The sequence below is a fragment of the Thermobia domestica genome, chromosome 17, assembly GCF_964235325.1.
Source record: "Thermobia domestica chromosome 17, izTheDome1.hap1.1, whole genome shotgun sequence".
In the NCBI taxonomy this organism is placed as follows: domain Eukaryota; kingdom Metazoa; phylum Arthropoda; class Insecta; order Zygentoma; family Lepismatidae; genus Thermobia; species Thermobia domestica.
The window spans coordinates 4,989,475-5,013,432 of NC_137470.1; the positions used below are offsets into that span (position 1 = coordinate 4,989,475).

Below are 23,958 nucleotides of genomic sequence, written 5' to 3' on the forward strand. Positions count from 1 at the left end.
TTAACAGTGAGTATGGTGTAAGGAAATATTGCTTGATTTCCCCTGTTTCTAGTCTAATATTTAATTCAACCATTATTGTATAGACACGAGGTTGTCAAAGCACAAGAGAACTTGTACGGGCCATTTGATGTGAATGGCTTCAGCACCGACCTCAAAAGTAAGTGTATGTGTAGTTGTTCAGAGTACGGACTGGATAATGTGGTGGGTAGTGCCCACTTTTTTTATTTTTAAATTTTCTTGAATTTCTTCAGATTTGCTGTTTTCGAGCTTTTTTTTGTTTTGTTTTTTTTTTTTTTTTTTCAATCAGCTCATTCATTAGATTGATTATAAACGGACAACGATGCAAGAAGGCTAATTATTGCCCGGAGCAAGAGCTCTCCCCCTGACCAACCAAACCAAAAAGCTCCCCGACTACATCTGATATTGACATCACACAATAATTGTCTTATTCCATTTTTTTCTTCAAAGCTGGTAAAGCTTGATTTCAAAATTGCAGTACATAATTTAATTTTTAGTATAAGATGAAACACCAAACTAATTAGTATTTGATTATCAAATAATCAGAGTAGCATACTTGACATTCTTTAGAGTATAGTCTTTATCATAAAACTGCAAATCACAATATTTTTAGAATTATATCTGGATGTGCATATGTGTAGAATGAATCAACAATCTGCTGCTTTAGTATAGAATATTTAATTATGACAAACAATCAAGCTGTTGTCTCGATTACTATACTCGGACATTTTACACATCTTTATTTCGATGTTAAGTTAAATGAAAACAAAAAGCTGGAACTAAAAATTTAACTTTGCGGACTCTTTTGGCTGCAAAGGTTTGTACAATGTCATCAAAAAATAGCTTTGAAGCTAACTTATGATCTATGGATATGATCCTAAGGTTGGTGAGTCGTTGTTGTCCTGCTAAATTTCTCAGGTAATTTTCTATGATCTTTAATTTGATAAAACTCCTTTCCTTACCTTATAGTAAAAATACATAATACGAGCAGCTCTGGCTACAGGGTCGATAAGCCCGTTTCTTTCCCTCCCCCTTAGTTACGTCACTGTAAACGGGAGCAGGGACTAACATATTACTACCTGAAAGTGCTTTTTAATACTTATTTAGCTTTAAAAAAAAAAAACTTCTAATAATTTTAAATTTTAATTCTTTATTACAGATAACCAGACTTATCCATTGACACTGCATGTTATCTTTAGAATGACTGCAGTCATGGCCAATGGCAACTGGGATCCAGGTGAGCTTCATATTACATACTCTTTAGTTTTTGTTTTTTTTTTCGTTTAATTTCCAGGAAGTGTTGACATCACATATGCATACAATTAAAAAACAATCTCAATAAGTGTGTTGCATTCAGCACTAAAGGGCTTATCTTTGAGTTTTTGCAGAGATTTCTCAAATGTCTAACTAAACCCCTCCCCCCAACATATTATATTTCGCATTCCACGCAATCTACTGACATTATCGCAGCCATATGACTAAAGTTTCGCATGTCTGTTCGTGGGAGGAGATAGGAACAGACTTGGGCTCTTTGCCGAATCTACTAGACCAGTAATATTAGTGTGTGTGTGTACTGCTGTTACAAGTGTACTTTAAAGTTTACCTTTCTCGATTTACAGTATGCGAGAAAATGAAATCGATGTAGTCCTATTAAAAAACATCTGGTAACTAACTAACTAACATTCACTCTTTGCTGCGTGGACAAAATCTCTTCATTGACTTCTGTCCTTAGCCAACTGGATCCAGTTTCTGTTTTGTATTTCTAATTCTGCAAGATCCATCTTAATATTGTCCTCCCATCTGCGCCTAGGTCTTCCTAATGGTCGTTTTCCGATGGGTCTTCCAGTCAAGACTTTGAAAGCGTTTCTACTTTCTTCCATTCTTGCTACATGACCTGCCCACCTAAGCCTCCTAGACTTGACAACCCTAACAATGTTGGGTAAACCGTATAAACTATGTAGTTCCTCGTTATGAAGTTTCCGCCATTCCCCATTCCCGTTCCTCTTGGGTCCGAATATTCGTCTCAGGATCTTGTTCTCAAATACTTTCAGTCTATGTTCTTCCCTCAGAGTAAGTGACCATGTTTCGCAGCCATACAGAACAACAGGCATGATCATCGTTTTGTATATTTTAAGCTTCAAATTCCTCGTCAGAATTCGCGACAAGAGATTTTGAACCGAATAGTAACACGAATTCCCTGCTTTTAGTCGACATTTAATTTCTTCATGGATATGGTTTTGGTCTGTTAATATTGGTCCTAGATATTTGGAATATCCAGTTTGTCGAAAGTATTATTTGATATTTTGACGTATCCATAATTTGCAATATTATGATCCCGCCCTGCAAGCTTTTAATAATAATGAGATTATTTTAGATGAGATTTTTAGTTTTATCGAGAAAGCGTGATCGCTTTTATGTGCTGATTAATAAATTGACTGTATTTACTCGTGTAAAACTTAATATACGCCCGAGTTAATACAGTTGAGCTCTCGTTTTGTTGAAGTAAAAGTTAGTTATTTCCGAATTTCCACTGTTAAGCTCTCGTTTCATTGAAGTAGAGCTTCGTGTAGTCTGAGTTACTGTAGTTGAGCTCTCGTCTTATTGAAACATAAGTCTATGTACTACCGAGTTAGGTTTTATTGAAATAGAGCTTCATACACAGTATGTCGAAAAAATAACAGAACTTCTTAAATTTAAAAAAGATTTAGGTACTTTACCATTGTTTTTATTCAAAATACATCCCTTCTGCATCAACACATCGCTGGGAACGTTCAACCAATGCACAGTGATTCAGGACGAGCAAAAAGCTGGCCAAACCCAATTTTTGAAAAATGCGTTAGAAGGACACTGCTTTAGTGTATGGGTTACCAAATATCCAATGTTTCCTATATACAAAAAATGATAATGGTGTGTTCTTCGAAAACAATATTAATAGAAATTGTGTTATAAACCGAACCCTCAAAATAAATCATATTCTAGGAGGATGCAGTAATTGGCCCACACCTACTTCGCAGTGTTTTAATTATTGAAAAATGAGCTCTCGAATTTAGTACCCGAAATTAAATTCCTTGAGGGTGGGTGGAGCCAAAATCATGCCTGCCCGCCACCACAAGTAAACGAATTTTAATCTGCTGAAAAGATGTGCTCTTTAAATTTAATATTTATTTCTAAAAACTGTTCTCACAATACATCAAATAAGGCTTATATTTTTGTTATATGGTTAATATTGTTTTCGAATAACATATAATAGCACTTTTTTGTTGTTGTTGTTTTTAAAGTAGATTGGAAATCTATTGGTTGTAGTGGTGGACTGAGCGTGATTCAGGCCCCACCCACAAAAAACCGTTAATTTCGGGAACTTCCGTGATAGCACATGGTTTGTAATTATTTATTTTGAAAAGCACGTTTTCAGCACTTTTTAGACTGGGTTTTCAAAATGTGTCGAAGTGGTTTGGGCCAGCTTCATGCCAGAATTAGAATCCTACTTTATTAAAGGCTCTAGTTGTTTACTTTTTACAGTTTTGCAAAGGATAGCATACATAGGGACGTCTATTTGAATGTATATTACTACTACTAATCAGTGTGACGCACTGGGACGTTTTTTATTTATAAGGAAGTCTCGTGTCCCGTGTTGTTTTACAACCAATATTACTCATCTCTTAAGCAGGGTTCTATAACACTGTAGTATATTAGCGTTATAGTCATGTTTCTGTATCCTAATTATATATAAAACTACATGAACTGACATAAATTAAAGGGGTACTTCCGGTTGACGTGAAAAGTTGAAATTTGGCGTGATTGTAGCTTTCCGGAACTAACCGACAGGAAAATTGTCAAAAGTGAATTTTAAGTGAATTTTTTTAATTTTCAGGAGGTGTGAAGAGAGGATGAAGAATTTCCCGATGTTATTTAGATGGATCTTTTTTCGGACATAATCTCATGTTTTAGGTACTTGGAATCAGGATAAAACCTTGTAATTCGGTATGGTTGTACGTTTTCGCTACTGTTACCGAAGTAGATAAGTAGAAATAAAATTTTCCAAATTTAGAGTGGTTTTATGGGAAACTGAAAAGTCTTTCCCGTGTTATTCATATGGGATGTCTTCTTCACCCCAAAAGGCTTAGGCTCTTCCAGTAGGATTAGAATGATGAAATTTGGCATGATTGTAGCCTTCTGGGACTAACGGACAGGAAAATTGCCAAAAGTGAATATTTTTAATTTTTAAGGGGTCTAAAGGAGTATGAAGAAATTCCCATGTTATTTAAATGGGCTTTTTCTTCAGATACAAAACCTATCTTTTAGATAATTGAAATAGGAAAAGAAACTTGAAATTCGGTAGAATTGTGGGTTTAAGAAATGCGTGGCCCTAGGGGAGCAAAGACGACGGTGTGGGAACTAAGCCCCAGCTGGGCAAATTCAGGAAATATGAAGAGCAAATGCACGAAATTTACTGTTAATGAAAAGGCTGATAGATAAGAGATGCGAGGCTGCAGGCCAAGCAAACGTGGAGGTCTGGGGACGGAAGCCGGAGGCTAGTTTATATTATAAAATTGAAAGTGACTATGTTTGTGATTCTTAATCTCTTGAACCACCCGACCGATGTCGATCAAATTTTCAACATAAATGAGGTTCGGACCTAGCGTGGATTTTATCATTTCAATTTGACGGTGCAACTTAAGGGAGGGGGAAGGGGAGAGGTATTAAAAATGGTCGAAAATGACCGATTTTAGTGTCGAATCCATATTTTTCGGGATCGCTGAGATGAACAGTAACACTTCCGATGGCGTTTAAATCGAAATTCGGCCCGGCAACGTGAGGTAGAAGGAGGGCGGAGATAAAAATGATGGAAAATGACCGATATCAGAGAGCTCTTTAGTAATAGTAAAAAGTAACTGACTAACGGAATATATTACTATTTTTTTCTTAATTTAACTCATTGAAGCGGATATTTGACGCTAGTTGTAAATTTAATTAAATGAAGACAGTCAATGTCTTTAACAGTATCTTCATTCTTGCTGTGTTGTTCATTTAAGCCTATGATGTCACAATTTATTTCAAGACATATTCTATAGCAATGTGGAAGATATCGACAACAGAAAACTGTTTCACTTAATAATATTGTTCCATGGGTATCTGACTGACGAGCAATCTGAGTATCACCTGTTGATACTTTCATGACGAAAGTACTGTTTTATTTTGTCATAGTCTTCATTTACAACATATGAGAATGATACTGGAATCTAAACTCTGGCTTACTTTATTTTCAGCTCTTTCTCGGTTGTTGGTGTCATTGGAGGAAGCGAGACAGGTCCTTCCGAGCACAGAAGAGGAATTCGGCTTCTTGAGTGATTTGCTGCAGTCCAGAGAGCTCCATGCCTTGGTCAAAGTCCACAACAAAATAATCAGCAACGGGAAAGATGAGAAGTTTCATCCTATCCTTTCGAATGCTATGCAAGTAGCTCTGGATGTCCTGGATGTTGTTGCTCCAAGAGCAGGCCTGTTGGAAGAGTGTAAGGAGTTGTTTATGGTACTTCAGAAGCCTCATGTGCAGGTAATTCAGACGAACTACGAGATTTTCGTTTTTAAGATTTGGTTTGTAAATCAGAATCTCACATCGTTTCTACCTCAGTTTATGCATCCGTTATGCTTGCCTTCCAATCCGATACTCACCAAAAAGATGAAAAATTTGAGTAAAAGAAAATATTAACATTTTCATTTTATGCCCCACATTTTTGCTCTGTACGCTAAACAAAACGGAAATGAAAGTGAATGATTATGAAAGAATTGGTGGAATGAGAATGAGGGAGAAAAGGGAAGAACCTCGAGATATCCCACGAGCATGGTGTTGTACACTACAATTTTTTTATGGCTTGGGATCGAAGGAGAAACTACTTCCAGCAGGAGTGAGCGTTCTACAGCTTTTCTATTTCAAATGTGCTCTCGGAAAATATGAGAAACATACTTAGGACCCATCCCGCTGCCTCCTTTCGGAGGAAACCTTCCCCTTGCTTTCGGGAAAGAAATGAATGACCTCGGCTGTGTTTCCAATTTGTCATTCAGTCGTTTAGTCCTGGTGAGTGAAGATTGTAGGCTACTTAGAATGGCTAACAAAACCATGAAATAATTCGGAATATTTCAATGTTACAACTCTGCTCACATCAAACTACTCAATGATCTCGGCAAAAGCAACTTGCCCCTCCCCCTTTCGAAGGAGATACGGGAAAACACACATCGATAGCAGCGGCAGCAGGGTCGTACTTGAAATAGTAAGGCTTTACCACTGAATCAGTCTGCCTCCTAACTTTGGCCTATGAGTTGCCATGAAACTATCCAGAAATGTTGAAAAATTCGTTGTCCAACCCATAAGTTTGTACTTCATCCACTAAATTTTATTCCGATATTTATAAAGTGTTTTGCGAGTACATTGCTGGTAATGTTGGCAGAACGAAATTTTTTTTTTTTTAACGAATTTCCAATACTGAATCCATTAACGAAGAACAAGAGTGAAAAAAGAAAGAAAGAAAATTGCCAGGATCTTTAAAGATACCATGCAGATATTCGTCCGCCAGGATGGTCGACCTCCGTACTCAACCAGGAATCTTTCAATGACAAAACAAGAACGCGAGCCAGCAACATACTACTGCTCGACGGAATATGCAGGGTGTGTGAGAAATTTACGGTCAAACTTCGGGGGAGTATTCCTGAAAGGAAATCAAGAAAACACACTCAATATGCAATGTGTATTAATCCCTGCAATTTGACTATATCTATGTTATGGGTACTAAAGATACGTCCAATCCATATTACTTTCATTAGAGTTCAGATCAGAACTACCTGTATTGGGACGTTTTTCTTCACTCCCGTTTGAAAATACGCCTAATGTTTAGTCGTATATTTTTTTATACTTCTATATATAGAATGGTAAAAGAGTATGGTTTATATGTGAAAAGTACGAATGCACATTCCATGCTTATTAGAATATTGTAACAATATTTCCCATGAAATGTGCTAAGTGCTACAGATGGAAAATAAAATTTATTTTTCGAAACGTTTTCATTAGAACACATACGCAAAAGTTAAATCATAACACAGGCTCCTTGGACTATATTTGACACTTATTGTGCGATTTTGTTCTGGATATTTGTGTGAGTCAATTTTCTTCCACATCTTTTCATGTCTGTTTAGTCACTGTACTTTGCTGCTTTCGAAAGATGGCTCCCGTCATCAGGCAAAACACATACAGTTCTGGTTCAACTTTGTGAAGGTGTTGAAACCTTTCATTTCGTTGTTAATTAATACTATCCGCGGCCCGTCCTTAGACGACAGAGTTCAGTCGCCCAAATTGTTGTAAGATTTTATTTCAACTCATTTAAATTTATGTAATGAAGTAGTAAAATCTTTAAAATCTTTATTTTTTAAAAAATAAAATCTTGGAGTAAACTGTTATAAATGAAATATATATATACGAGAATAGTTTTGAAATTTTCTTCGATCTTGTTGAGTGTTTTTGATCAGGTCGTCCAACTGATCAGCGGTACAATGGTTAGTGTGTCGGTCGTTGTCAAATAGCAATGAAATGAAAGAATTTGTAAATGAAAAAAAAAAAGTGTTATTTTGGAAGAAAGAAAGAAAGAAAAAAGAAAAAAACAGACAGAGGTCCTTTAAGTAATAGAACAGATTTTTCAGAGTTATATATTTATGTAACATGTACTATAGAACTATTTATCTTTCTTGTTTTCAACTTTTTAAATTAGCTTCTGTTCTATGTGTAAAATTTGGCTAAATGTAATAAACTCATTGGATGATATGTAGATGTAACAATCGATTTTAACCATATTTTCTATATTGCAAATTGAATAAAATTCAGAGTGAAAAAGGTAGTACTGAACTGTGAATTGAACCAGGTCTTCGGTTAGAGCTCCTTCGTGGCTAAGCGGTTAGCGTACGCTCCTTTGGCGCGGAAGACACTGGTTCGATTCCCAGCGGGAGCTCATGTGGTTCGAATTCCACGTTAATCAGTAGGTCCACGTCTCATATAGCCTCGCTGCTGAACGAGACGTTAAAAACTCAAAATCAACTCAACTCAGTCAGGTCTTCGGTACACCTACCTGATGTGTTAACAACTTTTCTGCCCTGTCTGCTTACTGACAGTCACATTTCCAGTCTTGAGTTCGATGCTGAGCCATTGAAACCACATAAAGTGTGTGGTTGTTCAGAGGTACAATTCGCGGTGCAGTAGTTCAATTTTTAACAAACTGAATTTCATATAATAACCACAGATTAAATAGAGGACTTCGACCTCTGCTAATTGCAATGATCCTTCAAAGTCGCTAGCTGTAGATAAGGTGAAACATTTTTTCAGAATGAAAATCTTTAATAAGAAGTTAAGCAAAGCAAAGTATTTATAACTACTAGTTATTTCTTTCGTTTCTGCCTTCATACCTATCAACAATGTTGTATAGAACCTCCCATACATTTGCATAGCATGGCGCGTGTGGTCTCGAGTTCTTTTTGTGATGGGGATATTTGCCTGTGTACAGCCCCCGAGATGTGGTTCAGATTTCACTTTAAACACTAAGTCCTAGCTTATATACCTTACTTAGAGGATGTTGGCCGTAGGAGGGCCAAGCGGGGTATAAATTATACCCCATTTTATATTGTTATATGATAACTCTGTAAATAATGACTCTTAGTTTTTTTTATTTTATTTTTTTAAATTTTTTTCTTATAACTGACTTGAAGTAAATGAAGAGTATAGCAATGAAATAATTTGTGTAGAAAGTGTTATTTTCCGGAGAAAAAAAAAAAGAATACCATTTTTTGATTGGAGTCCAAAATGTACCCCACTCGGCAGTGTAAATAATTTTACATTTGGCCTGGCACTGTTACTTCGTAAATTCTGAGAATGATGTAATATTAGATTAGTAAACATGGAACTTGTCACTTGGCATTGAATATCATTGTGTAACAGCTAGCTAAAGCTCCAGAATGAACTGTGCAGTCCTGACCGAACAAGAAATAGAATTTGAACTTCTTCCTTATGATTCTTCTCCGGTGAGGATTATGTTGAGAACTTAGAAGAGGAATTTGACTACCAAATTGATGAAAATGATGAAACAAATATCACAACAAAATTACGTTGGGGTGCAATTTGTACCCAGCTTGGCACTCCCCGGGTGTTAAATAGCTCGGCCCTCCAAGGATTAAACACCAGTCAGTGAAGTTTGGGAATGGGGAAACGATGAGTAAACAACTTCTACAAAGTAACTGCTAGAGAATATCTTGATTACTCCGGTCAGTACAAATAAACAACGAAAATGAAATGATTTTTTTTTTTTTTTTACGTTCCACTCTTATGCCCTGTAGGTTAAAGAAGACGGTAACGATGAGAATGAATGAAATGATGGAATGAAGAAAGTGGAAAAAACGGGAGAACCCCGGGAAAACTCAAGCTCACGATGGTTGTCCACCAACAAGTCCACTTAGCGCGAGCTGGGATCGAAGTAGGAACCCCATAAAAAATAAGTAACAAAACGGTGAGAATTGACCATGTTGGTGGTAGCTGGCTGAAGTGATAAAAAATTTGGGGAAGAAGCGAAGCTCATGTTCATTTAGCAACCATGATTTTTTTCTTCGTGCGTATGTTGTTCTACAATATTTGCTTGTGTTTTTCCAATGAATACTCCACAGCAACGAAGTTCATGCCTGACTATCGATCACTTCTTTTGTTATTTATTCTAGAATATTCCTTTATTAGGTTATTCTGTAATATCTGTCATAACAGGAAAATTCACGATTTCTTCGTACAGTTCTTAAGTCCTTATGAATCGATAAATCAAGAAGAGTTAAAAAAAAAAAAAAAACGTTGAGAACTCTCGAAGAGCATTGCCAGAACGAACTTAAAAAGAATTATTTTTTTCTTCCGAAATTTAAGTGAAACTTCGAAAATATTGTAATTTTTGCCTCAATAACTAACTGCTAGAAAAAATGTCTATGTATTTTGACGGAATAGTTATTGAATAGATAACTAATGACGCAATAATTATTCAGACAATAACTAATGACTCAATAATTATTCAATAAATAACTAATGACGCAATAATTATTGGATTAATATTGGTATTGATTAACACCAGTATCATTTATCTATGACTTACGGTTCCGGAGATGCGGCTCCTTAAATTTTCCAAAATCGGAGCTTTTTTTTCAATATCTCGGGGACACAAAGTGTGACGCGAAAAATTCCATAACTTCTTTCAGATGGTTTTGGATGTTCCGTCGAAAGGAGGGTTAAAAATTGAGAAATTCGCAAATAATAGGTAGAAAGAGACATAGAGAATTCAGGAACGAACTTTTTAAGTTCGTTGAAAATAGTCGGAACAGTGCCAGAAATAAACACACAATTGTTTTGGATTTTTTTTTTTCCGGTTTTGATACGGAATCATTGATTTTTTGTAGGCAAATTTGGTTCAAAAATAAACATTAATAACCAGATATATGCGCGATACTTTATATTACCCGTTATTCATAATTTTCTTTCGGATTGCATAATTATGCTTGACTACGGGCAAACAAAATTGACAGACTCATATATGAGGTGTGATTGGAAAGCTTTATGACTGGGCTGTAATTTAAAAATGACAGTACTTAAAGGCTACTGTGATTGATCTCCTTCAAAGTAGTCCCCTGCTGAATGAACACACCGATTCCAACGGTGTTTCCCTTTCTGGAAGCATTCCTGAAAATTATTTTCCGTGATGGTGTGAAACGCTCTCTCTGTATTTGCTTGAATGTCCTCAATTGAGTTAAATCTCTTCCCTGGGCCTTTGTTTCTGGGTCATACCCATCAACCAATGATTCATTCCCTGTTATTACCCTATTCAAGAAATCTGAGTCCATTTCGGCTCGATTTAACAGTTCTTGGGACAATTCAAGTCTGTGTTGTTTCTGCTCGTGTGACAACACTTTTATAATGAATTTCACGGACATTCGACGCATGTTCAAATCATGAGTTAAAATTGACTGAACCGCATAGAAACTTAAATTCAGATCTTCAGCCATCTTCGTAATTGTAAGTCTACGGTTCGAGCGCACTAAATCGCCAACTTTCGCAATGTTTTCGTTAGTTTTTCATGTTCAAGGCCGGCCTGACCGGTTGTCATTCTCTACTGATTCATGGCCATCTTTGAATCTGTGAAACCAGATAAACACGTTTGACCGGCTCAGACATTTGTCTCCAAAAGCTGTTTTTAAGAGGTCGTAAATCTCCGAAGCAGATTTCCAAGTTTTAAAACAAAATTTCACAAAAACGCGTTGTTCCAATTTTTCATCCATTTTGCGCACTTAAAATTCTGCCAAGACACACATACACGCCCGCGCTCAACTGGTTGCTACGCCGTACTGAATAAAGATATTTCGGTACATATTTCAACATGTCTCAAGGACACACCAAGCCAGCGCTTCCATGCTAACGGGCGATTATATCTGCTCCTCCTGAACAGTGTTGCCAACTGTCTTAAAACTTCTCAATCACATCACGTATGGTATAAAAGTTATTACTAAAAAGCTACACCACACCTGATAAAGGCACATTAAAAATTATTGTTTTCTAGGTTTGTTGCTAGTTTACCAAGTATAGTAATACTGTTTCTGATCGTTTTAGGGTCTTCTTTGTGCACACGATGCAGTGGCGCAAAAGGATTACTTCCCGAGGTTACCTGAAATTCCTTTAGAAGTAGATGAAGACGAGGAAACCATTAAAATAGTTCAACTTGTCAAGAGTAATGAACCATTGGTGCGTATATTAAAAGATACAAACTTTAGCAATTATATTCAGATACATTTTTAATCTGAAAATATTTGAGTGCATTGAACATATAATCATGGAACTGTGATTTGTATGACCATTTTGATGCATGTCTGTTTATTTATTTGTGTTGAAAGAGGCCTTGAAATATGTCAGACAATACTTTTTTTTAAATAAGTTTCTCATTTTGAACAACGCTTATTTTGTTAGAAATGCAGCAGGCAACCAATGTTTTTATATATCATATCCTCCAATACGTGCCTATTCAACAATATCCTGAATGAAAAACATTGACTGGGTCGCGAATCAAACCCAAGTCTCTGGCTTCATGTGGTGGTGCTGCACTAACAGCCTGTTCCCTGACTGTCCAATGTTTAACCTCTCAGACTGCATTGATTATAGTATAACTCGGGTTATGTAAGAATAACCCAGTTTCAATAAGCACTTAACACACACACACACACACACACACACACACATATATATATATATATATATATATATATATATATATATATATATATATATATATATATATATATATATATATATATATATATAATTGGACATACCGATAACACTTCAACTTACCAACCTGTAGTTTTATAGGAAAACATGATCACTATCCACATTAGGAAATTAAGCCATGCTATCACTACGTGGAAAGTAATTTTTAATTAATATATGTGTATAATCACTTCATTTCAATAGATACTGAGAGACTAGAAAGCAGCATATAGTAAAATGTAGTGATCATATATATATATTTAAAAAAAAAGAATATTGTTCGACGTGAATTGTTCGATTTGTGGCTAAGAAAAACAATACTTAATTTTGCAATAGCAACGTGTGTGGATTCATTTCATCCTTGTTTGGTAGAATTTTGAGTTTAGCGTGCAATTCATCACCGAGGTTACATAGGACGAGGGTCTACAGCTAAACGTGAGATCCGAACCACATAAGCTCTCACGGGAAGTCGAAGTTATGTCTCCTGCGCCAAAGGTGCGTATGCTAATACACAGCTGCAAAGAAATTCGATTTATTTCTGGAGACAGCATAGAATCGAATGGTATTTACGGTAACTCATATTTATTCAAGTTATTCGTGACTTGTACTATGGCAAAAATCTTTGGAGAAGGTGCGATTTGAATATAAGTCCACATAAAATTGTCATAGAATAGTCCTGCCTTCACTCGAGAACGTTAGAAATAGCCCTTAACCTGGAGATCGTCATAGATGGATAAAAAAAGAAAGAAAAGAAAAACTGAGCAAAGCTATGTGATAACAACATATAAAAATGAGTTACGTAACAGTTTCAGCACACAAGCTTTGTCTTCATCAGACTTCCACTCCTTCTGGCTACTTGGGAGTTGGTCTCCTCTTGTATACCTCCCGGAGCTCAAGAGAAGGAGTGGAAGTCTGGTGAAGGCGCAGTTAGTGCATTGAAACTGTTATGTGATTGTGTTTGCATTCACATAGCCTTGCTCAGTGTGTTGTTGGGTTTAGTTTGAAAATACAAGTAAATAATGAAAATAAAAACGTGAAATATCTCGACAACAAAACTCATATTAATTAGAAATGGCGGGTTGGAGAGAGTCGATTCAGTCTATCAAAGGTTTCCTGTTTCATTTTGAATCTTGAGTTTAGGATGAACTTTGATGTTCCAGTCCTAAGAAGGTGAGAAAATGGCAAATTAATGGTTGTTTCAAATTGTGTGCAAAATTGTTTTGTCGATTTAAATGAAAAGACTTGTTTGACGTTTTGAAAAATAAATAGATGAAATGGGTAAAAATACCGTACATGATCTTTGGCCAATAACTTCGAGACACGTCTATCATTTTTACTTCTGTTTTGTTTTATGTAGATATAATTCTGATCTCTGTACAGCACTGATAGCTATGTTTCAGTGTATGAATTTGTTCGAAAGTTATTGAATAAAGAATATATATATACAGCGTGCTACAAAAATTTGTCACAATATCTTGGGAATAGATTCGACGCATTAAAATAAGAAAAAAAGGTCATACAGACCTGTGTTCGAAAGTGGGTAGTTTCGGAGTTATAAGGTGCCGAAAACATGAAAAAAATGAACTTTAAAGGTCCATAGTTTCACTAATATAGGACCGATCGTAGTCGGGTCAAGACATCACTAAGGACCTAGTATGTGAACTATTCAAATACCCATCTTTCAGGACCTTCGGTACTTGCACAATCATTTTTAGAGAGTCTGTTTTCGAGTACTTGATCACTCTCCACCTACCTAGATCTAAAAATTGGTGTGCAAGTACTGGAGCATTCTTAAACATGGATATTTGGAGAGTTTACATACTAGTTCCTCAGTGACGTCTTTATCCGACTACAATAGGTCCCATAGTAATGGAGCTATGAACTTCTAAAGTTTACTTGTTTCACTTTTTTCTGACACCCTATAACTCCGAAACTACCCACTTTCGAACACAGGTCTGTATGAGCTTTTTTTTTCATTTTGATGTGACGAATCCGTGCACAAAATATTAACACATTTTTCTAACACCCTATATATATATAGGATGTGGTAGTGGATCGGGAGATTTGAAAACGTTATTACGAGAAAATGATGAAATTTATTTAAAAATTTAGTTATGTAACAAGTAGAAATACAAACTAGACATGGAAGCATTTATTTATTTGTGAATTTTAATCACCGAACAGAAAACAGTGTTGCACAAAATAAAAAAGAAAAGATTATTGCACTACAAAAGAGAATTATCACAATGATTTTTTTTTTTTTTAACATAGTTTTCTTGTGTCTGTATGGCAATTCCTGAACTAAAACGTCGCATTCACGAAGTTCCAAGAATTCCCTTAGATATGCTACAAAAAGTAATGAGTGACCTTAGCAAGAGGGTTACTGAAAGTCAACAGCGAAATGGCGGTCATCTGCAAAATGTCATTTGTGGGTAGCTATGTTTCCGGTGGAACATTATTTTCTTTATTTTCCGCCACATTGTTTTCTGTTTGGTGACTTAAATTCACAAATCACTAAATGCTTTCGCTTTTGTGTCCAGTTTCTATTCCAGCTTGTCACACCCAAATAAATTTCATCATTTTCTCGTCATAACATTTTCAAAGTCGCCCGATTCACTGCCTCACTATATATATATATATATTAGGGTGTCCCTTGCATAAGGTATTCTTGTTACGATACGCACACCCACGAAATGTACTCTATGTGACTGTAAACATGCATTAGTGAGCTTCCTGCGTGAACGTTAAACCGTGTCGACTTGACGACAAAGTCTTGAAACGACGTTTCCACATTATGATATAATTTACGATGTCCAACCGTGATAACGGAGAAACCAAAAGAAACAGAGAAACGAAACTTTGCACGAAGCAATTAGAGAAAGGAGGACATCTGTCTGTGTATTGATGAACATCACCAGATGAACAGTGTTGGCAAATCAAGAGAAAGTTGTGTTTTTTTAATAAATTGAATGACCTAAATTGGATATAATTATTGGAAGCAACATTGTAAATAAGGACAAAAGAGATGGTAAACGCAGATCAGTGTTGCAGACTTTCTCCGAAATGACGTGAAACATATGTTAGACCCAAACGCCGTTGACGCACACAGGTATTGAGGTAAATATTGACAAGAACTGTTTACGTTGACCCTAAGTCTACAAGGGTCCGTTGGACAGTGTTGCCATCAACAGAAGAAAGTTGAGAAAAGTTGAGTTTGGAAAAGGTACAATAACTCGGAAAATGTCACTAGTGCGGTATGGTTTATAACCTATAATGCAAGGCGATAGGGCATGAGGAGCAGTACTGTGGTTATGTGAGATCGATAAGTCACGTACTGACTGAGATATTCGATATCTTGTTAAAGCTGAGAAGTGTGGTTTGTAAAAGATGGTGACGCTGCGTACAGCAACGGCGTTTGCATTTAACACGTTTCATGTTATTTCCCGAAACGTTTACAACTCTGTTCTGCGTTTACCATTTCTTTTGTCTTTATTTTCATAGTTACTTCCTATGATGATGTCCAATTTAGGTCATTTGTTTTACAAAAACAACTTACTCTTGGGTTGGCACCACTGTTCATCGGGTGACGTTCGTCAATACACGGGCTGGTGTCCTCCTTTCTCTAGTTGCTTCGTGCAAAGTTTCGTTACTCTGTCTCTTTTGGTTTCTCCGTTATCACGGTTGGACATTCTAAATTATATTATGATATGGAAACGTCATTTCGTAATTATGTCGTCAAGTGGGCGCGAGTTAACGTTCTCCTCTGGAGTTGCTATTTCACTAATGCGTGTTTACGGCCACATAGAATACATTTCGTGGGTTTGCGTATCGTAACAAGAAATTACCTTATACAAGGTATATATATTATATACTATTTCTACTCGTGACACGTAAATCATTTTCACAAACACGGGACAAAAGATTGAAGAAAGAAGAAAAAAAAAAAAAAGAAACTTATTAGAGATGGTTGGTCTAAACATTTCAATATTCCTATTCATAAAGTTTGGTCTTTCATACCTTTTCATGCTGTGACTATATTTTATCTGTATTTAAATGTCCATTGTATAATAGTTGAAGTCATTACTTTTGCTGTGATAATGATGGTATTGCGTTTTCTTAAATATCAAATGGATGTTGTTGAAGTATAAATAAATAACTAATGTATAACTTTTCCAGGTGCAAGAAGACAAGAAAAGTGTTGTTTTAATCTATTTTGTTATTTTTATTATCTTCTATAACTGTTTTCCACGTTTATACTACCAATGCAGTTTTTGAACTAGCATACAAGTAAATATCTTTCTAAGAATGGTGATTCACTAAACGCATTTTGCATAACTTGTAGATGATGTGTTTATTTTTGTTATCTTACATACTCAAGACAAACTTTTTTCTTTTCATCGCACTGTATTTTATAATTAGTGATACACATAAAATAGAGCATTCTTCTCTTTCTTTTTCTTGACAATCTTGAAAGTGTGTTGCATTATGGGTGAATATATATATATATATATATATATATATATATATAATATCTGGATAGTCCGTCAGAATGAAATTATAGATGATTTTTTAAATAATGTGTAGAATGCCTGAAAACAATGATTTAGTTAGTAAAATTAGATCCATTCAGGATAAGTTTGCACTAACTATTGCAGGATAATTATTTGAAGATTTTGAGCAGTGCAAACATTTTATATCTGATTTCAAGTTACGCTTTTTTATAAAAACTGAAATGTGGATTTGGGTTTGTATTGCTCATAAATCTTCAAATAATTTGCTTAAGACTTGTAGTTAGGTGTGAACTTCTGAGTGGAGTAGAGTCACACAAAACTTGAAGTTGTGTATTTTTATAGTTAATACGCCTAAGTTCATTCAGAAAGCTAGCAGTTATCTTGAAATGTATATTTTCATTGTCACATTAATATAATCAAAATAAATTATATTTACGTGATTGATTAGAACATAAGTAGTAATAGATACATGTAGATTTCGAAACTCGGCGTGGGGGGCATGGTGGATCAGTGGTAGAGTTCTTGTAGCTGTCATTAAAAAATCTTGTAACCCGATCTTTCCATTTACTGTTTACACATTATAACTTTCTGGAAGGAGAAAGATATCCGCATTATGCAGCACTGCGCTCTAGTGGACAAATAGTGAATCTCTTCATTAAAAACGTGTATTTTGGCGCGCTTCCTCTCCCCGTTCAAAAGCATACGTCGTTCCGGAAGCAGTGAAACTGTTTTTTTTTTTCTTTATGTTAGTGGGAGGGCGATAGCAGGTAGCAAGCAAGGCGACCCAGAAAGTTGTACATGGTTTGACTCCTTGCAAGATGAAAAAAATGTTGTATGTCCCTTTCAAGGTAATGTTAACATGGAGAAACATTGTAGGGTTGCAAGATTTTCTTTTATGACCGCTACAAGATACTTGTAAAGTGACAACCCAGCTTAACTCCCTGTTAAAACCAGAAGTGTGATATAATCCACTACCACTTCCACTTTCAATATTAACTGAGAAAATATCACGCCATACAAACCACTCTTTCATATAGTGTACAAGTGCCATTGCTGCTTCTTAAGTGTAAAGCGAAAGTACCGAAAACTAGCGTTAGACTGGCAATTGCAACATTACTTTCCCATGCCGCTTGTGGCTTTTGTGTATCAGTTTTTCATCTTGTTTAGCTTAAAGACTGAAGTCTGGAACGTAAAATTCAGAAATATAATAAAAATAAGAAGCTCTGAAAACCAGAAATTTGGAAGGGCCGCAGTAGCTCGGTGGTAGAGCGTTCACCTCTGATGCATGGGATCCTTGGTTCGATCCCAGCTCGCACCAAGTGAACTTTATGGTGGACAAACACTGTGTGCGTGGGTGTTCTCGTAGTTCTCCCGTTTCTTCCCACTTTCTTCATTCCACCGTTTCATTCATTCCTCATAATCACCGTCTCCTTTAGCCTACCCGGCATAACCCTGAGACGTAAAATTTAAAGATTTCATTTCATTTCAGAAATTTGGAATTTGCTTTGATAGTTAAACGCTGTAGTTTCACTACATGTGATTTGATTTGATTTGTGAGTTTAACGTCCCGTTCAGCAGCGACGCCATATGAGACACAGGCTTACAGTTTAACATGGGATCCGAACCACACGAGCTCCCGCCGGGAACGAATGGTGCTTATGCGAACGGACGATTACACTGGTCAACAAAGTTTAACTTTTTTCCTGTAGCACGAGAGAAAACACCATCCTAAAAACTTTTCTGTGTTGAATTCTAAAATGCATTCCATTTCACTCCCTCACGTACAGTTTTCCCGTGACAGAGGGATTTTTTGGAAATTCCCACAAAAATGTCCCTTTTCCCTGTATTTATAACCCTAGCTCTTGTTCCCTAACGAATAATTAAAAGACAAGAAATAAACCAAATGAAACCTTGATTGATACTCAGTAAACCCTCCAAGTTTCAGAACAATCGCGTTATTATTCCTAGAGAAATAAAGATATTTCTCTAGATGGAAGAGCTTGGAATTCCTTACGTTCCAGAAGAGTGGAAGCCATTTATCGATGCTTCAAAGCTCAGCCTTAAAGCTGTCCTTTTTCGTAATGGATATCAAAAATCTTCTGTACCACTTGCGCTCGCAGTAAAGATTAAGGAATACTATGACATCATGTTAACTTCGCTAAATCACATACATTGCAAGGACCATTGTTGGCAAATATGTTGTGATCTCAAGGTAGTTGGTATTTTATTAGGACTGGAGTGCTGTTACACGAAGTGCCAATGCTTTTTATGTTTATGCGCTATCCAAACTGATGACAAGCATTATGAAGTGATGGACTGGGAACCTCGAGTAAATTACATCCCTGAAGAGTGCATCGTCAAGTATACTCCTTTGGTAGATATTACTGCCACTACTTTATATAAAGGTATGACTTACGAAGAATTTTGTCAAAGCCATGGACACAATTGGTAAAGGTTTCAAGCATTTGTGAATAAATTTCCTAATCTGAGTGATACTAAGATTTCAGCGGGAGTGTTTGTTGGTCCCTAGATTAGAAAACTCATGCTTGATGATAGCTCTGACAGCAAGTTAAACAGTGCCGAGATAGCGGCCTGGACAACAGTTAAGTGTGTTGTGCACAACTTTCTGGGCAATAGCAAAGCGGATAATTGCAGTGAAATCGTACAGGTCATGCTACAGAAATACAAAGAATTGGGTTGTAGGATGTCTTTAAAAATTCACTTTTTACACTCTCACCTTAGCTTGTGTCCTGTTAATCTAGGTGCTGTCCCAGGAAACAGGGGGAAAGATTCCACCAAGACAATGAAAATTGAGAAAAGGCACTAGGGACGATAGGATCCTTCAAGGGGGAGGTCTTGTTAGAGAATGCAATACTTCTTACAAAAGAAAGAAGTAGTGTACATTTGAGTAACTCAATGAAAGTTTCATACATTCTGGTAGTTTTTAAATGGCTTTATCATGGCATTTTTGAATATTTGTATTATTTTTTTATTACTTTTTATTATTTTTTTCCCACCAAATCAAGAGAGCTGAAAGCATAAACACATAAATATTTTTATTTTTGTAGAAGAAATTAACGCGATTGTTCTGAAACTTGGAGGCTTTATTGAGTGTAATAATGGTTTCTTTGGTTTAATTCTTGTGCTATTATTTGTAAGGGGACAAGAGGTAGGGTTATGAAATACGCGACGAAGAACAGGTGTTTTCTCTTATGTTACAAAAACTTTGTTAACTAGTGTCATCGTAAAAACACTTTTTCGGTATGAAGCGTTCATGAAACATGTAACTTCTGTCACTGAAATCTCGAATTTGATTGCTTTCACCACTGCTATAGATGCACGAAATAAATAAATCTACTAAAGACGGTTAACAGCGGAGGAAATCTTATACGTGGAATCATTGTCTAAATATTTGATCAATAAACTCTGTGTAGAAGATTGGTGGACAACATCGTGTTTGTGTGGTTTCTCGAAGTACTCCCGTTTCCTCCCACATTCTCATTCCACAATTATTCCATCATCATTCACATGGTCTCCTTTAGCGTAAATGACATAATCGTGGGACGTTAAACTGAAAGATTTCTTTTCATTTTTTAAAATTTAAACGATTGACATAAAACAACGAAGATAATGAAACAATGAAAATACTATCATATATTTGAAATAAGTAATTTCAAACACAAGTTAACTGTAGCTTTCTGATTGAACTTGTTAAATATACATGATTGATATCTAAGCATGAATAATTGTGTTTTTCTTTCATGTACAGAACTGCTATACTTTAATTTATGGCGAAGTACAGTAACAGAAGGGATATTCGCGTTACATGATATCGTATTTATATTTCTTTTTTTGAATTTTGTGTGTTTTGGTGTGAATTTCTTGAGCTTACGTACAGCTGTGATGTATTCAAAGATTCTTTGCAGTTGTTTCGTTGATGGTACTTTGGTATGATTAATTTGCAAGAAGTGTGATGAATTTATGTTAGTGTTAAGAAGCTTTCTGCACATCCAGGTTTGTAATCCAAAATTTAAAAATTCTTTGGTTTGTGGTAACATACGCCGGTGTTCTAAGTTTTCCGTGAATCCAGATCACACGCCTTTGAGTTGAAAGATGATTAACAGCTGCGTATGGGGTGCTTTAGGTTTTGAGTTGAGAAAAAATAATAATAATAATAATAATAAAATCCTTTCTACTTTTACACGTCAATCTAAAATGCCATGAAAAGCAGTTGACGCTGGTAACGCTTGAAGCTATTGATTCCAAATCACTTACGATTGTTTACTTAAAGAACCTATGAGATGGTGCGTTCTCCCGTTGGGAGATGCTTGTTAACTTTGTGGAACTATACAAGGTGTAACAAAAAGGTACGGTAAAATTTCAGGAGTGTATTCCTTATGGGTACACAAGTAAAAAAGTTCATATGACCTTATGTCGGGAAATGCATCGTTACAGAGTTACGACCATTGAGCCGCCTGACGGTGTGAAAAAGCACATTCTGGTCGCTCCTTAATGTGACTTAATTTAAATCTCAGTAGCCGCCATGGTCAGCCGTGGTACCTATCTACATACATCAAATATATATCGGTCGAAAGCTTTATCCTTCAAGAACATACTGATACTAAAATCATCTTCTTAGCTTAATTAGGGGCTGAGTTATTGAGGTTTAAATTGAGTCACATTAAGGGATGACCAGAATGTGACTATTTCACACCATTTTCAGGCCAGCCGTCCTGATTGAGGTTTTCCTGAGTTTCCCTCATTCATACCACCAAATGCTGGGGTGGTGCCTAACATAGAGGTCCCAGGCCACTTCCTTCCTTCCTTCCACAAACTTTTCTTCTTTCCCTTGACTCGGATAGTGTGATTCCCGAGGGATATCATCCCTCTTACGTAACGGGGTAACATGGCCATAAATACCGAAAGCCCAGAAATCCAATTCCTAATCTTAATATAAAGAACAGAGCTTGATCGAGTGTGATTTGGAGCTAGTAGGCTTTATTTAGGATAGTTAGTGCGATCTCGAATAAGATAGAGCCCATACTATAAGGTGAGCCCGTGCAAACTCAAGTAATCTCTAATTGCAAAATAACCACCTCTGATCTCCCTTGGGAGTTGATTGGTTCAGATCTCACGTAAAGATATAGGTTCACCTCTCATATATCCTCGGTACTCAAGAAGTTAAACTCCAATCCAACGAACCAGACGAAAAGAGAAAAAAAGTAATCATTCAATTCTGAAAGATTTTATTCTTCTTTTCCCGTGACTTTGAACTAGTCTGTAGAACGTCTTCAGCCGTATGAGTAAGCTCGGCCGCACATTGACAGAGGACAGAACACCCGAGCCAAGGTACAGTACTGTAAGCAATACAACAAAGCGTCGTACCGCATACTCAATCAAGCATGTGCTAGACAAAAGCCTTTCCAACGTTGTGATTCAGACTAGGATGGGCAAAACCCTTTTTTTTATAAACACCGGAAACTTGTTTCTACTCTTCATTCAACGAATCTTCTGATCCTGATGTAAACATTGCAGAATGATATTACTCCGCCAGTCATCGGATGATTGGCTGTCGGTCAGCGCTTCGTTCGAGAAGCACGTGCTTGTACCACGCAGTTTACAAAACAATACCACCACGAGAAATATTGTGATCTTGCAGACGAAACGATTAATTTCAAACATGGCTATTTTGCATTATAAAAGCAAGAAATAATTATTACATATTAAAGTTGGAATTTCTGTTTGTTTCCCTACTCGCGATTAAAATAACAATAATGCTATTTGATGATTTGATTGTGGTTTTAAAAGTAAACAAAAGCGAAAAATAAAAACATGTTAACATACCTATTGCGAATCTGACATGGGTTGAATCCCTTCCATATCCGTGTCCTCGCTCTCACTGCTACTGGTGTCGTCAACAACATTTATAACCAAACGGTCAACAACTGAATCACAGATCCCATCCAATTCTAAGAATTTTTCCTCCTCGCCTACGACGTGTTTAATACACTCTTGCCACTTATCAGCTGTTACCTGCTCCAAACCCTTTTGAACCAAGCTCTTAACTTCCTTGATTTTGAACGTGGTATTATTACTTCTAACATAACCCTTGACCTGACTCCACACCAACTCAATCGGGTTAAAGAAACAATGGTAGGGAGGGAGTCTTAAAACAGTGTGGCCAGCGTTTTCTGCCATACTGTCAATAATATATTTATCATATTTTGATTTTACATTTGCTGCTTTTATCACCTGAATTAGCTCGTCTTTTATCATGTCTTTTGCGTATGGTATGTCTTTATTTCCCATCCATTCAATAATATCGTTTTTGACCCACGATCTGTTTGGAATGCGCTCTGACTTTACACTGTGATATGGCGCATTGTCCATGACAATCACACTGTTAGGTTCGAGTTTCGGCAAAATGTTTCGAAACCAATTGCTAAACACATCACCTGTCATCTCATCATGATAATCCCCCGTTTTGTTGGATTCAAAAAGCAAGACCCCTCCCTCCAAAAAACCGTCTTCACTTCCAATATGTAGGAGAATCAGGCGCTTCCCCTTTCCTGTAGGATTTTTCAAGCCGGTGCTCAAACCTGAAAGAAACGCTTGCTTTCTATCTTTTACACTTGAGTCAACCCACACTTTTGTTGTCGTATGACCTTCATTGACCCAAGTCTCATCAAGGTAATATATTTTTTTACCTTGTTGCCTGTAGGAACGAATTTTCCTTAGGTATTCCCTCCGCCAGTGTACTATATCTTCACGATCAATGATTATTTGTTTTCGATTTCTGTGGACAAATTCGAACCCGATTTCACACAGTAGAGTATAAAAAGTCGTTCTTTTGAAATTAGGTAAATCTGTATCGATGTTTACAGCGGACAGCACTTTATTGATTGTTGGTGGTTCATTTCTCACATAAAATTGATGAACTTTTCTACGAATAGCAGTTCTTACAAATTCATCACACTGAACTTCCAATACTGGTTTCTCACGTCTATGTTTCTTCCCGGGAGTTGACAGTATTCCTTTTTTTAATCTTTCACTACGAGCACCATTAACACTAAACACAGACACACCAGTAAATTCTGCAGTTAATTTCACTATGTC

The 23,958-nt window shown here is 36.3% G+C and overlaps 1 protein-coding gene across 7 annotated transcripts in view; it reads left to right on the forward strand.

The window, feature by feature from the left end:
• metro (membrane palmitoylated protein 7-like protein metro) overlaps nucleotides 1-23,958 on the forward strand; it is a 114,708-nt gene that overhangs the window by 24,512 nt on the left and 66,238 nt on the right. For all 7 annotated transcript variants that reach the window (XM_081744790.1, XM_081744791.1, XM_081744787.1 and 4 more), the window contains exons 2-4: nucleotides 1,178-1,255; nucleotides 5,286-5,569; nucleotides 11,681-11,812. In XM_081744790.1, coding sequence (XP_081600916.1) covers nucleotides 1,219-1,255; nucleotides 5,286-5,569; nucleotides 11,681-11,812 — 453 coding nt within the window. In that variant the 5' untranslated portion in view covers nucleotides 1,178-1,218. The remainder of the gene's footprint in view (nucleotides 1-1,177; nucleotides 1,256-5,285; nucleotides 5,570-11,680; nucleotides 11,813-23,958) is intronic.